The sequence below is a fragment of the Pipistrellus hanaki genome, assembly GCF_964339955.1.
Source record: "Pipistrellus hanaki genome assembly, chromosome: 5".
Classification (NCBI taxonomy): domain Eukaryota; kingdom Metazoa; phylum Chordata; class Mammalia; order Chiroptera; family Vespertilionidae; genus Pipistrellus; species Pipistrellus hanaki.
Window position 1 is genome coordinate 32,509,259 of NC_140507.1, and position 16,092 is coordinate 32,525,350.

Below are 16,092 nucleotides of genomic sequence, written 5' to 3' on the forward strand. Positions count from 1 at the left end.
TATGGGAATAACATTCTTGGGAGAGGTGGAGACATGACTGTGTCTTTGAATATTATTGTAGTATTTGGAAAGGTGGTTCAAGTCCTATAAGGTTTTAAATAAATGTTTTAAAATGATTTGGGTTGTATATAACAGCCAGAAGATAAGCAAGATAGTACAGTAAGTATTAGTCAAGGTTTAGGAAATGAAGAGTAATTTTCTTGTCATCCCCCTCGAAATGAAATATCACTTTGAAATCTTTTCTAATTTGTAATTATCTAGAAGTTTTCATATTAAGAGATTCTTAAGAGTGCTGTGGGGTGGAAGTTCTCTCTCCTTCACTTTTATTTATCCCAACTTACACGTTCTTTACTCTGCTTTAATTCTAATAATTTTAGGTGATTTTTTAAAAGCCTATTGGAGTAGTTACATAAATTTGTAAACATTTTTCCTTTTTCTACTTTCTAGAAAATGAATGGTCATCTGCGGTTACTGAATATTGCATGTGCTGCGAAGGCTAAGTGGAGACAAGTTGTGCTACAAAAGGCCTCCCGGGAGTCCCCTCTGCATTTCAGCCTTAATGGAGGAAGTGAGAAGGGATTTGGTATTTTTGTCGAAGGAGTAGAACCCAGTAGCAAAGCTGCTGATGCAGGACTGAAACGTGGTGATCAGGTAAGTCAGCAATTTTCAACCTTTTTCATCTGTGGCACACGTAAACTAATTACTAGAATTTTGTGGCACATCAGAAAATTTTTTTATTTTTATTTTTTGCCGATCTGACAGAAAAATAGGTATACTTTTTATTCATTCAGTTGTTGTGTTAGCTCTTGTCATTTTTTTATTTGCTGATCTAAGGGAAAAGAGGTAATGCCCCTGACTAAATTGTGAAGTGTTCCGTGTTTTAAAAATTGCTGAGGTAAGTGATAACCAACCACTTGAAGCCTTTTTGCCCTAGGATGTTGTGACTCGGTTGGTTGGGCATCTTCCTGTGCACCAAAAGGATGCTGGTTTGATTCTCTGGCAGGAGGCAGCCGATTGATGATTTGTTCTCACATCAATGTTTCTTTTTCTACCTCTCTCTAAAAATTAAAAAATAGATTTTTTTTTTTTTTTTTTTTTACTTAAAACCTTTTTTTATAATCCTTACCCCAGAATATGTCTCTACTGATTTTAGAGAAGGAGAGAGTGAGAGAAACATCAATGTGAGAGGGAAACATTCGTTGGTTGACTGCCATATGCACCCTGCAAACCCACAACTAAGTATGTGCCCTGACTGAGAATTGAACTTGCCACCTTTTGGTGTACAGGACAATGGTACAAGCAGCTGAGTCACCCAGTCAGGGCTAAATTAAAGCCTTCTTATAAAGTGATATATCTGCTGCTACTTTTGTCACCTGTTATTTCTTCAAATAAACGTGATCAATTTAAGAAAGTATTATTTGAGCTTTTTGAGATGTGGTATTTTAAAATGGCTTACGTTAAAATGTATTTGTCATTTATCTATAACTTTTAATGGGAAGTTTGATACAGTATGGCCAGAAACAGTATGGTTGTCTGGGAACTATCAGCACGACCTTTTTTAATGGTCCTGCCTATCCTCTAAGAGTTAGGAAGCTGTATATCTGGCAACTTCAGAGTATTTCAAAAGCACCTTTGGAAGGTTAGAAGGAGCAAGCACTTCCATTCATAACATTCTAAAATGTAAGTGGCTTGAGATGACCATAAATGATGGTTTCAGCTTACATAATGTTCATATGATAATAGACTACAATTCATAAGCAATGAGCCGGGTAAGAGACTAGTAGAAAGGAGATACTGGAAGAAAGTTAGTAGGGATTTATTCTCTCCTTATAGGCATTAAGTAACTGTAGAGCAGCATATTTCAAAATCGGATTACTGACAACCTTATTACTAAAATATTCGATTCCTAGGCTCACATCAGTCCTATTAATCACATTCTCCAGATATAAAGTCTGTGAATCTGTATTTTTAACATAGCTTTCTACCGTGTTTCCCCGAAAATAAAACATCCTCCAAAAATAAGACCTACTTACAGATTTCCTTCTGAGTGAAATATAAGGCATCCCCCGAAAATAAGGCGCCCCCCCCCCCCCCAGGCTAAACATGAGAGATTTGGTCCACTGATTCTGAAAGAAATGGAGTCACAAGAAATTCACCAAGAAATTCAGGAATTGAATTGTTATGATGATGTTCCAGAAGATGATGACATGATTGTCATTGAATAAATGAGTAAATTCTTGATACTGTAGGATTCACAGTTGTCTGGTTTGTGTTGACAACTACCGTACCGTATATAGGTAGTAAATTTCCTTTATTTTCATTTAACAATAAATGTGTACTGTATTCTTCTTCATGAAAAAATAAGACATCCCCTGAAAATAAGACCTAGCGCATCTTTGGGAGCAAAAATTAATATAAGACACTGTCTTATTTTCGGGAAAACAGGGTAGATGATTCTCATATACAACAAAGAGTGTTTTCCCAAATCTAGCTAAATCACTTAGAAAGCTTGCTTTTTCCCATTTTAAAATTTTAGTCAGTTCATCCATTAATTAAGAATGTAGCTTTATATTACACTTAACTGAACCATACTATTTTTTTATTTTTTATGATTTTTAGGCATTCACATTAGAAAAATTGTTCTGTATCTCAGAACAGGAATTCTCAGCCAGGGGTGACTTTGCCCCAAGGACAAATTGGCAGTGTCTGGAGATATTTTTGTCATGATTTGGGATTACTACTGGCATCTGGTGGATAGAGGCCAGGATGCTGCTGTACTGACTATAACACCTCACAATAGAACAGCCCCCACAACAAAGAGTTATCCAACCCAGATGTAAAAAATGCATTAAGAAACTCTGATATAAAATTGTAATGATCCCCTTCTTTCCTTAAGGGGGCTTTTTAAAAAATAGAGATTTCTCAGCCTTACCTGGGATTGCAAATTAAGAATATCTAGTATTTAGGATACTGGAGTCAGTATATTTATTATTCCAGTAATTTATTGTGAATACATTTAAGAACCTTTTCTTCATAGAAAAAAAAAATACTGAAATCCAATTATTTCATTTCTGAGAGAAAAAAAATAATGCTTTTACTTCTTCCTTCAATCCTCCCACAATCATTGAAATTGTCTGAGATTTTATATCTAACTAGAGGCCCAGTGCATGAAAATTCATGCACTTGGGAGTCCCTCAGCCTGGCTTAGCCCTCTCACAGCCTGGGAGACCTTAGGAGATGACACTCTGAAGCTTAGGCCCGCTCCCCTGTGACCGCCTCTGCAGAAGGCGGGGCACTGGGACAGGAACGGCCCTGCGCTGCCTCCTCTCCCATGACCTCTGCAGAGGGGGTAGGGGGGGCACCGGGACCGCCATGGCTTTCATGGTGGCACAGGCTCACTGGCTGCACCCCCCACTCACTGGTCGTTCCAGCAGATTGTTCCGGAAGGTTGTTCCGCTGTCTGGTCTAATTAGCATTTTAGCTCTTCAGTGGATAGAAAGTCGGCCTGTGGACTGAAGGGTCCCTGGTTCGATTCTTTTTTTAAGAATGCTTTTGACATATGCATTAAGTTTTATAATTTTATTACTTATAATTATTTAGACATTTACACCTACCTTACTAATCTCATTTATCACCTTCATTTCCTCTGTGCTATATGTCCCCATTCATTGGATTCATCTCATTGTCTTCTAGTACTTTTCTTAAGAAGGGCAAATGGGTACTATAGTTTTGTGTGTCATTGCGTGTCTGATAATGCTTTTATTCGGAGGAGTATAAAATTCTTTGGTCACAGTGATTTTTCCCTCATAAATAAGTATTATATCATTTTAGTGTTTGTTGCTCGAGAGAAGACAAAACCAACTTTTATATTTATTTTTTAGGTAGCTTTGGTCCCTACCTTCACCCCTTTAGTAATACTTATAGCTTCTTGTTTTCTGTCCTTGGAATTCAGAATTTTCACGAGATATGTTTTTAAATCTTTTTTTTTTTAATTTTTTTTTATTTTTATATATACTAGAAGATCCAGTTCAGTATATAGAGTAGATATTTTCAACTCTGGGAATTTTACCTCTGTGATTTTTTAAATTTATTTTCCTACTACTTAGTTTCTCACTCTATTTTGTATCCTTTGGGAATCTTTCTGTCAGTTCCTGAGATCTGTCCTCTGTGCTTTCTTTTTTGTTCAATATGTTTATTTCTTTATCCTTTTCCTTTGGAATTAGTGTTCTTGCAATACACTTCCTGTGTGATTCTGAGGCCCAGCAAGTTTGAGAAGCCCTTCTGTTTGAAGTATCAGCAGTGTCACATGGAAGAACCAAATTACAGTTTGTGCTGCTTGCTTTTGGACTGCCTGGTTCAACAGTGACAGGAAATGTTAATAGATGTATTCAGAGTACCATTTTTATCTCTTTTAAATGCAATAAATTTCATTTAGAATGTTTCATAAAATTTGTATGTATACACAGGCAAAACTTTTTATGGACTGATGGCATGATTAAAAATTTTCCTTCATAAAAACCAGGCTATATTATTTTTTTAAATTTCTCTAATATGATTCCAGAGAAATCATATTATAGCAGAGATTTAGGGAAATATAACAATATTAAGAAAAATATTAGTAATCCCACTTCTCAGAGATAACCATTGTTCACTTACAGGCATATTTTGTTTCATTTAATTTATTTTTTTTACCATTAAACTCAAGGTTTCAGAGGTAACTGATACTGTTTCTGTCTTAATTTATATTTTTCAAATACTTTTCTGAAGATAATGGAAGTAAATGGACAAAACTTTGAGAATATTACATTTGTGAAGGCCCTTGAAATTTTAAGGAATAATACTCATCTTGCACTTACTGTAAAGACCAACATTTTTGGTAAGTTTTGTTTTAAAACTGTCTGAGATTTTTTTGTAATAGAAAAAGAATCATTATAATGCAAAGGAGAATAGTAAAATGGAAACATGTTTATAGCTATTTGAACATTTTTAGGATCTTTGGTGTTGGGATTGTAGTATTTTATTTATATTTTTAGAGAGACTGAAAGGGAGGGAGAGGGGAGAAAATCAGAGAGAGAGACATCTATTGGTTGCCTCCCACTCATGCCCCAACTGGGGCAGAGAGCAAATCACAACTCAAGTACATGCCTTTGACTGTAATCGAACCCACAACCCTTCTATGCAGGGATAAAAGCTGTAACCACTGAGTGCACCAGCTAGGGCTAGAAAGTACATTTTAAAATGTGTACAGCCCTGACTGATTTGGCTCAGTGGATAGAGCATCGGCCTGCGGACTAAAGGGTCCCAAGTTCAATTCTGGTCAGGAGCATGTACCTTGGTTGTGGACACATCCCCAATGGGGAGTATGCAGGAGGCAGCTGATCGATGTTTCTCTCTCATCAATGTTTCTAACTCTATCACTCTCCCTTCCTTTCTATAAAAAAATCAACAAAATATATTTAAAAATAAAATAAAACATGTGTACAAATATATTTAGTCAGTCATTTATAAAATGTCTACTGAGAATCAATTATGTACTTTATAGGAAGATACTGAGTAAGACTTAGAATGACCCAATGAAACTAAAAGTCAGAATTAGCTTTCCCCACCCTCCACCTAATGTGCAAATCATTCTACTTCTAGTGTTTTAGCTAGGTTTTTTAAATAATAATACGAATGCCAGATTAGATGTTTCATGGAAATAACTTGAGTAAACCATTGAATTAAGCAGTAAATTATAAATTTATAATAACATCATATTCTACTTTTATGTAAAAATGTTGATTATTATGTCTGAAGTGTGTTTTGATCCTGTTTGTATTTGATTGAACCAAAGACTAAGCCTGTACTTTTTATCTATTTGTTGTTTTTTTAGACATTTAGAATGACTTTGTAATTTGGTTTTATTAAATGCCATTGAGTTTTCCCTGAAATTCTGAGAGGGGAAGCAGTAAAACAATTGGAAACTATCAAAGAAAATTTGAATCTTTACAAAGTATAGTGGAAAAAGTTTCTCCTAGGTCCTTTTGGTTGCAGTTTGAGAAATAAGAGTTGAATTTAAAAGCTATGGGTATGGAAAAGGAAGTGTGTCTGTTTTTTTCCTCTTTGGCTCCTCTTTGTACTGCACTTAGTCATAATGAAAAATGAAACATGTTGTTTTTCCTCATTTCACTTGAGTTCCTTTTACTGAATTACCTCATGTGAAGTCATGTTAAGTAACTATTTGCAATTCCTAATATTATATTCATTAAGCAACAAATAAGTAAGCCTTGACAGATTTTGGATTTCCTAGAGTTTGGAACTAGTACTTAGAAACATAAACTTTTGGTTTACACCAAAAGGATTCTGATTTTTAAAAATAGGAAAGCAGAGCTTGCTCTATTACCAAGACCAAATTATTTAGTCTCTTCAAGCTTCAGTTTCTCCGATTCTGTATTTTATAGGGTTCTTATACTTTTAACTTTTTGTACCTAGCACATAATAATTAGTAACTGATATCAAATATTATGTATAAAGATAAAATATATATATAAAACATACTGGTTAACAACATGGACATTGGGAGATGTAAAATAGAAAGGCTGCAATACTACTAATAGAAATGTCCCGTGGAAAAAAAGTGACACTGCTTTTAGACTTCTCTCTGTTCCAGTTTTTATGCCAGTACTCACAGCCATCCGAACTCCTCCTTCCTCTAGTAGACTCCCTCTGTCTGATTCACATATTATGTTTAGACTCAGCAAATGTCCCCAGAGAAGAAAACAGCTGGTATTCTCAGCTGACATTCTTCCTGCTCTGGAATTTTAGTTTATAAGTTCCTCTTGGCTTTCAAAACTTTCTAACATCTTTTAAAATCCCACCACTCAGATAATTTATTAGCATTTAAATTTTTTTCAATTTATTTTTATTGATTTCAGAGAAGAAGGGAGAGGGAGAAAGAGATAGAAACATCAATGATGAGAGGGAATCAATGATCGGCTACTTCCTACACTCCCCATATTGGGTATTGAGCCCGAAACCCGGGCATGTGCCCTGACCAGGAGTCGAACCACAGCCTCCTGGTTCATAATTGTATGCTCAACCACCATGCCATGCTGGCTGGGAAGCATTTTAACTTTTTAATAAAAGTAATACACGGATATGTTTTGAAAATTAAAACACTAAAGAAAGATGCATCATGGAACTATATTGTGAACAGTATTCTTTATCTTTCTACATCAGTTCATACAGATTTACTCTTGTATAATTGTTATGGCATAGAATTCCATTGCATTATCATCGCAATCTATTGAGTAGATGTCAACTCAAATATTTGTTTTAGGTTATTACCAGTTTTTGCTATTTATAATTATGTAATAAAAATTCTTTGTACCTGTAAGTTTCTCAAAGTGGAATCAGTTTCCAAAAGTTTACCCCAGTCTGCATATTACACTTCATTCGTCAGTGTATAAGCATGCTGTGGCAGTGGGCATAATCAACTTTAGTTATTGTTGTATTCTTTAATAATGAGAGTGTTTGAGCACTTTTTTATGTGTGTTATAAAGTCTTTTTTAAATTTTCATTGATTTTTAGAGAGAGAGAGGAAAGGGGAAGAGAGAGAAACATCAATGTGAAAACAACACATTACCGGCTGCCTCATGTTCCCTGACCTGTAATTGAACTAGCAAAAAAAAAAAAAAAAAAAAAGACACACACATGCACTCGCATGCATACACACACACACACATGCTGCCCAACCAATCGAACCACATCGGCCAAAGCTGTAAAAAGTATTTTATTTGTCAATTTTTATGCTGAGTTACTCATCTTTTGATATGTTTGAATATCCTATTGTTTTAAGGATTGTAAATATTTCCCCCAAATTAGAAATTACTTTGTACACTGTTGAGTCACCTTATATACACACTACAGCCATGAATATCCGATGCCCATTCAGAGATTTACTGTTGCTCTTAACATTTTCTTTACCACAGAGACTTTGAACTAGAGGTTTCCTCTACTAGAATTATTCCTTCTTCCCCTCCCGTTGCCTAATTAAAAATCTACTCACTTTATTGACCTCTTCGTACACAGTGACTTAAGGAAATTTTTCCCTTTTTTGCTATCTCTATTAGTTCCTCTCGTTATGTTCTCTCTGTCCCTTATGTCCTCTCTGTATTGTAGACTGTGTTCCCCAATAGGAGGGCTCTGCAGACATCTAGTATAGTGCCTGACATATATTTATAGGTCGGCAAATATTTTTGAATGGATGAATATCTTCATTTTAGCTCAAAAAAAGCATTTTTACCTTTACCACGTTGTTTAAAATAAAGTGAATATAAAAATAGAAACTGGAAGGCCGTTATTGTATCTTAATAAAGCAGAGAGAGTATATTTGAAAGGTGACTCCTAAAGATTTCCATTGTTTTGAAGGCAAAAATGTGCTTTTCATAAGCTTACAATATACTTTGGTAATGTGAAATCATTCTGGTTGAAACTTTCAAAATGGTCCAGTGTTACAACTAAAAACCAAATTATTTATGGTGGTAAGGTGTTAGTACTTAATTAAGGCTTTGTTCATTTGAATCTTACTTATTAGTCCTGGATGTAGTGAAAAACTGATTTATCCCCCGAAATAACTGAGAACTATCACAGTTCTCTGTGGTTGGGCATATTTATACAGTTTACAGCTTGTCTTCTATGGAGGTACAGAGTAACTGTTAACCTTCAGTTCCACATCTCGGGGGCTGAAGACCTGAATATTTAAAAATATGCAATCACCATCTTTCATTCAGACATCCCCTACCCCCAAAGGCACCACATGTTTTTAGGAAAGTTTACTTCTACTTTAGCATTTATCTTTTTAGTGTGTGCTTTTTTTCTTCTAGCAGTTCATCTGTCTTATTTAAGAACATACATTTTAAACGACCACCACCACCAAAAAAACTTTTTCATGATATTACTTAATGAAAAAAAAAGGTGATAGATTTTTCTAAAATAGCTTCTAGATATATAGCCTCTTATAGATATTTCTTTCTTTTGCCTGATCCCAGGGAGATTAAGCTCCTCTCACAAGTTGAAAAGTGAATCTTGGCAAAGAGATTGCTAGACAGGCAAGTCCCCCAATGCACTTGTATTCTCCTAAGGATGAGGTAACACACCAGACTTAGGGTCCATAGAAAGTTATCTAAGGACACTTGATTGGCTTTTCACTTCATACCACTGTAGTGAATGTTTTTTAGTTGCTTTATTTTATTGAGTGACATTAAGTCTCGTGAGTGTAACATTGAGGAAGTTGTCATATGTTACCAAATGTAGCATTATTTATTTCTGGTAAAAGCAGGTCAAGCAAAGTTCTTCCAATTTTTTTAATGGCTAACTTTTACAAAACTGAGCCCAATGTAGTACTTATATCTCATCTCATCTTATCATTACAAGTACCGTTTTTCCCCCAAAATAAGACATCCTCCGAAAATAAGACCTAGCGCATGGAAAGATAAGACATCCCTGAAAATAAGACCTAGCACAACTTTGGGAGAAAAAATTAATATAAGACACTGTCTTATTTTCGGGGAAACAGGGTAGCATAAATAATAGAATCTAAATATCTATGATTATAAAAGGGTAATATGCTAATTAGACTGGACATCTTTCGAATGTCCTTCCTGAAGAAGCCGGGGCCAGCAGGAAGCCAGCCCTGGTCCCGGGTGCCTGCGGGTGGCTGGAGGGAACCCAGCCCGGGTCCCGGGTGCCTGCGGGCGGCCGGAGGGAAGCCAGCCCGGGTCCCGGGTGCCTGCGGGCGGCCGGAGGGAAGCCAGCCCTGGTCCCGGGTGCCTGCAGGTGGCCGGAGGGAACCCAGCCCGGGTCCCGGGTGCCTGCGGGCGGCCGGAGGGAAGCCAGCCCGGGTCCCGGGTGCCTGCGGGCGGCCGGAGGGAAGCCAGCCCTGGTCCCGGGTGTGCCTGCGGGCGGCCGGAGGGAACCCAGCCCTGGTCCCGGGTGCCTGCGGGCGGCCGGAGGGAAGCCAGCCCGGGTTCTGGGTGCCTGCGGGCGGCCGGAGGGAAGCCAGCCCGGGTTCTGGGCGCCTGCGGGCGGCCGGAGGGAAGCCAGCCCGGGTTCTGGGTGCCTGCGGGCGGCCGGAGGGAACCCAGCCAGCCCGGGTCCCGGGTGCCTGCGGGTGGCCGGAGGGAAGCCAGCCCGGGTTCTGGGTGCCTGCGGGCAGCCGGAGGGAACCCAGCCCGGATCACGGTGCCATAGCGAAGCCAGTGCCTGCAGCCCATGTCCCGGGTGCTGGAGGGAAGCCGCTGCTGGCAGCCAGGGGAAGGCAGGCCTGCCTACTCTTGCATGAGTTTTCGTGCATCGGGCCTCGTCTGCTTTAATAAAATCTGAGTTGATGAGCAATTATATAGCTTATTTTCTAAATAGGAACCCCTGAACTTCTCAAACATGCTGGCTGGCTGTCTACCTCCTTTCCATTTTCCTCACTTTTTATTTTTAATCACTCTTAGAAAATATTAGCAGTATAGTCAGGTACAAAAACTGCAACGAGAAGTGGATATAACTGATAAGGGAAGGACATAAATTTCATGAATAAATAAGGCTGTGATAGGTCAAGTGATTAAAAAAAGTGACTGTTTATCTTCAAAATTTGCTGTTGACATAAAAGCTTTCTAACCTGAAGAAATGACAAGTTTATTTATTTATTCCCACAGTGTTCAAAGAGTTACTTAGTAGGACTGAACAAGAGAAATCTGGTGTTCCTCACATTCCCAAAATTGCTGAAAAAAAAAGCAATCGCCATTCAATCCAGGATGTACCAGGAGACATTGAGCAGGCACCACAGGAGAAAGGACATAAGAAACTAAAAGCAAATACTGTTTCAGGTGGAAGAAACAAAATCAGGAAAATTTTGGATAAAACACGATTTAGTATCTTGCCTCCCAAACTATTTAGGTATGTAATGCCATTCTCAGTCATGTGGGCATTTTCTTGTTGACTATAAATTTTTAATTGGGGGAAGTGAAATTTGGGTCAGTTTTTTTTTTTTCTTTTTTTATAAACTAATATATCATAAAATCTATAAGTGATCCAGAAGTAAAAAAGAATAAATTCTGAATATCTCCCCATCTTTTCATTGAAGTTACCAGTTTTAGATTATATAGTCTTCTATCAGCCTTCTTTTGAATTTTAGAAACAACTGCCATTTTATAAAATATTTTGGGGGGAAGAGGTATATTTTTGGTATAGTTTCAGTCCTTTTACCTACAAATTTGGACACCTTAAATCTTGGGACACATTCACTAACTAGTTTTTGTTTTTTAAATTAACTTTTTCTTATTGCACTATTTATTCCCTCTTTAATTCTAAAGTTGACCTTATTAATCAAATCTGTTTCTATTTCCAAAATGAGATGTCACTAAAACTGAGTGAAAGTTCAAGATTTTCTATGTAAATTAAGGTCTATAAAATACTGATGAAATCAGTCCACTGCAGTGTCATGACTGGAAATGAGTCTGGCATATATTATGTCATGTATATTCTACATTATCTATTTCTTTAAGCAATCACAAAAGTTCTAATCAAATACAGTACTTAAGCAGAGTAGGCCGGCACAGTCAGGGGGAAAAAAGAAAGAATATTCAAACAAAACATGCTCCAAGAAAATACTTATTTGGCTTCTGGATCCTGGCAATATGACAAATGATAATTATCAAGCTGAAAAGAGGTAGTTCCTACCTCTAAGGAATTCATACCAGAAACCCTTTCACACATTTATTATACATTAGGCACAATGTCCAGAGATAGAAATATGGAATGGTCAGTAGAACAAGTTCTTGTCCTTCAAGAGTTGGTTATCTGAAAGGGAAAGCAGGCCAGTGGTGCATTAGAGGATAAGTGCTTTGATAATGTACAAAAGCCTGAACAAGCCTGGTAGGTTTGAATAGATTGTGTGTGTGTGTGTGTGTGTGTGTGTGTGTGTACCTAAAGGTGAAGCAAAAGAGATCAGTAAGTGCTAGATTATGAAGGATTTTTAATATTATGCCTCAGATAAGGACTTTATTATGTCATACTAGGGAGCCAGAGAAGACTTAAGATGTTACAAGATTTGTGCTTTTAGGAACTTCTCTGTTAGAGTATTTGTAGCTTGGGATTGGAGGTGCAGCAAAATTAGCAGTAATAGCAAGGAGACTAATTAGGAGGCAACTTTGAAATAGGTAAATGTCAGCTCTCATCTTTTACGTCAAGATCTCAAAAGATTTCCTGATTGGGAAATGTTCTTGAAATGTTATTTCTAGTCTGGGAAACAAATTTGCCCTTCATTAAATTTGAGGCTCACGGAGGATTGAAACATCCTGAGCTCTGTTCTTGAGGTCACTCATGTCTAGAACGTTGATTACTCATTCCTTTCAGAATACTGCTCTCCTTGAGGTGAATGTTCTATAAAAGTCATAACTTTAAAATAGCAAAGTTCTTATAATATGAGCATACTGTAGCAGCACAGCCAATACTGTAAGAAAAGTCTTGTTCTAACTAATGAGCCTTGAGTAAGAAGAATGAAAGAGGGCCAGCTCACCCTGAAGAGATTGGGGATAATTTGGCATGTGCAGAAGTCACTGGATGAGGCTCTGAGGGAAAGGAAAAGGGATAGAGGACTAGAGGCAGAAAAGAGTGTAGTGTACAAGGAGAGTTCCTCAGGAGGTAGTGTCCTGAGTTCCTTTTCCAGAAACCCTGGTGGGTTGGGTCTGGAAAACATATCTTCCATAAGTGGTTCCCATTTTCAACAGTGGCACTGTTGTGACATGTGTCTTCAAAAACTAGAGTACACTGATTGTAACTGACTTTAGCTTGTTAACTTCACATTCCAACCAGCTATATTCCGGTGTCAGATAGCTAAATCAACATCTCCACTGTGTCTTCTTCAGGAGTATGAATTGGTTACTCCTCTTGGATTCCTTGCCAGACAGTTGGTCCTGTCCAGAAATGTCCAAGCTTAGAAAAAGTCCCTGAGTTCAAATAGCCTACAAGAGTTATTTTTACTTTTGGTTTACAGGATAAGTATATAAGAAATGCTATTGTGTTTTATTGGTCTAACTGTGTTGTGACTGTATTTCCAACAGTAATCTTTCCTTCCTCATTAGCCTAAGTGGGTTGGGATTCAGATTGGGATTTAAATACTTAGAATCATTTGATATGGACCAAATATTTTCAAGGACGTTTTGACAGGACCAGATTTCAAGACCTTTTCAACCTAATGTCTCTATGGATGTTTTGGACAGGACCAAATGTGTGCCAATCTTTGACTTCTATCTTTGGTTACAGTAGAGACATGGAAATGTCCAAGGAGCAATTAATTAAATATTTTCAAGCATTATTTATTTATATTGGTACAAAAAAAAAAAAAGATCTAGTAGAAGTTTTACTTAAACTCAGAGGGATTTTTTTTTTTCATTAACAAATATTTATTGAGTCTCTTGCTTTGTGCCAGTAGGAGACTGCTGGCTGTGAATACGAATATGAATAAAATGCTGCCCTTCAAGAGTTCATTTTAAACTGGCTGTCTCTTCTGAACATGTTTTGATTAAGTAAAATGCTATTTCAGCCATATAAATACCAAGAAATAGATTATTTTAATAGAAATTATAAAGGTTTTCTATTGGAATCCATTTTGCAGAGAGAACTGTTTTGTTATTTTACTTTCCAGAGTGGCCGTTTTTCATTTTTGAGAATGTATGTCATATTTCTTGATACTTGATCAATTAAAATAAATTTAGACAACCCTTTTTTTTTTAATATATATTTTATTGATTTTTGTACAAAGAGGAAGGGAGAGAGATACAGAGTTAGAAACATCGATAAGAGAGAGTCATCAATCAGCTGCCTCTTGCACACCCCCTACTGGGGATATGCCTGTAACCAAGGTACATGCCCTTGACCGGAATCAAACCCGGGACCCTTCAGTCCCCAAGCCCACGCTCTATCCATTGAGCCAAACCGGTTTCGGCTAGACAACCCTTTTTGTTATACAAGCAAAAGAATCACTAGATAGAAAACTTCTATAGAAAAATAGAGTACATGAAACATGTTCTGCATCAATAATAATCAAGGACATAAAATTTAAACAGGAAACTGTTTAATTAAAGATTGAAAAAAAATAGTTAAGGACAGAATTTGTAACATCCTATATAATAAAGAGGTAATATGCCAATTGACCCTCACGCCATCACAAGATTGTGGCACGCATAGTGGAGGCTGGGTTCCCATAACACAATATGGCTGTGCCCACAGTGGAGGCAGGATTCTTGTAACGAGCAGTCAGCAGGGACCTGCTGGATGGATGACCTTAAAGCACGCCGTTCCACCCGGTGGGGCTTGACAGGACCTGAGGCTGCCCCTTGCCCCTGTCCAGCAGGGCTTGACAGGGTTGGGGCCAGCCGGGACTGGATTTTGCCCAATTGGGGTGTGTCCAGCCAGGTCTGGGTCTCACATGATTTCAAGGTGCACGCAGGTGGATGGGGACTTGACTCTGGGTCCCATGGTGTGCCCCAAACTCTGACAAGAGAAAGATTTTCATACATTATTTTACTAAGTTTGTTTCATCTCTGACACTTTTATTATAGAGAAAGGGCAAATAGTAATAATAAAATATTTTCTCTAATTAATTATCTTTTAATTACACAAATTTCATGCACCAGACCACTAGTACTATATAATAAAAGCCTAATATGCAAATGGACTGAACAGTCAAATGACTGGTTTCTATGACACACTCCGACCACCATGGGCAGACGCTTAACACAGGAGCTGCCCGCAGGCTCCAGGCCAGCCAAGGTGGGTACTAGTGGGGACCCTCCGATCATCCTGTCGGTCACCCCACAAAGGGAGGCAACCAGCAGCGGGGGTCAGGCTGGCCAAGACAGGGGCCAGTGGGGCCTCCCAATTGCCCTACCGGTCCCCTCACTGATCACTGGCCAGGCCTAGGGACCCTACCCACTCATTAATTTATGCACTATGCCTCTAGCAGAGAAGATAATAAGCTTATCTTCTCTGGAAATATAAAATGATGCAACCTTTCTATAAAGCATTTGGTTTTTTTACAGAGAGGAAGGGAGAGGGATGGAGAGCTAGAAACATCGATGAGAGAGAAACATTAACCAGCCGCCTCTTACACATCCCCCATCGGGGATGTGCCCGCAACCAATGTACCTGCCCTTGACCGGAATCGAACCTGGGACCTTTCAGTCCGCAGACCGACGCTCTACCACTGAGCCAAACCGGTTTCAGTTCTATAAAGCATTTGGGCAGGTTTTTTATGAAGAACTTTAAGAAGGTTCATACCTTTGATTCAATAATTCAATTTTTAGTAATTAGATTCAGGTTAATTTATGGATGTCTCAGTAATATTATCTACTAGAGGTCTGTTGCATAAAGAGATTTGTGCAATAGGCCTTTCTCCTCCCAGCTGCCAGCACCGGTTTTCCTCTGGCACCCAGGACCCAAGCCTTCTCTCTGGCCACCGCCTTCAGTCTTCACTTCGGGCAGAGCGCTGCTCCTGTAGCTCCCTCCGACCCGGCCCTCCCCCTCATAGTAGGTGTCCCACTCTGCCAGACCACTCTGTGCCTACATGTGTGCTTCCCAAAGGCCCAGAGCAGCTGGGGGGGCAGGGCTGCCGTTATCTTTGTTGATCTTTGTTGTGTTAATTTGCATACTCCTAATTAACTGGTGGGCATAGCGAAGTGATGGTCATTTTGCATGTTTCTCTTTTATTAGTGTAGATAGTAAAGCAATCTACCTAATAAAAGAGTAATATACTAGCCAGGACTGGTTTGTCTCAGTGGATAGAGCGTCAGCCTGCGGATTGAAAGGTCCGGGTTCGATTCCGGTCAAGGGCATGTACCTTGGTTGCAGGCACATCCCCAGTAGAGGGTGTGCAAGAGGCAGCTGATCGATGATTCTCTCTCATCGATGTTCTAACTCTCTATCCCTCTCTCTTCCTCTCTGTGAAAAATCAATAAAATATATATATATTTTTTAAAGTAATATACTAATTGATTGTACCTTTGTGGAGCCCACCAGCCAATCAGGAGTGAGTATGCAAATTAACACAACAAAGCTGGCAGG

The 16,092-nt window shown here is 38.4% G+C and overlaps 1 protein-coding gene across 6 annotated transcripts in view; it reads left to right on the forward strand.

The window, feature by feature from the left end:
- The window catches only part of RAPGEF6 (Rap guanine nucleotide exchange factor 6), a 156,960-nt gene that overhangs the window by 89,714 nt on the left and 51,154 nt on the right, over positions 1-16,092 (forward strand). For all 6 annotated transcript variants that reach the window (XM_084886552.1, XM_084886553.1, XM_084886548.1 and 3 more), the window contains 3 exons: positions 448-651; positions 4,768-4,876; positions 10,686-10,926. In XM_084886552.1, the coding sequence (XP_084742678.1) occupies positions 448-651; positions 4,768-4,876; positions 10,686-10,926 (554 nt within the window). The remainder of the gene's footprint in view (positions 1-447; positions 652-4,767; positions 4,877-10,685; positions 10,927-16,092) is intronic.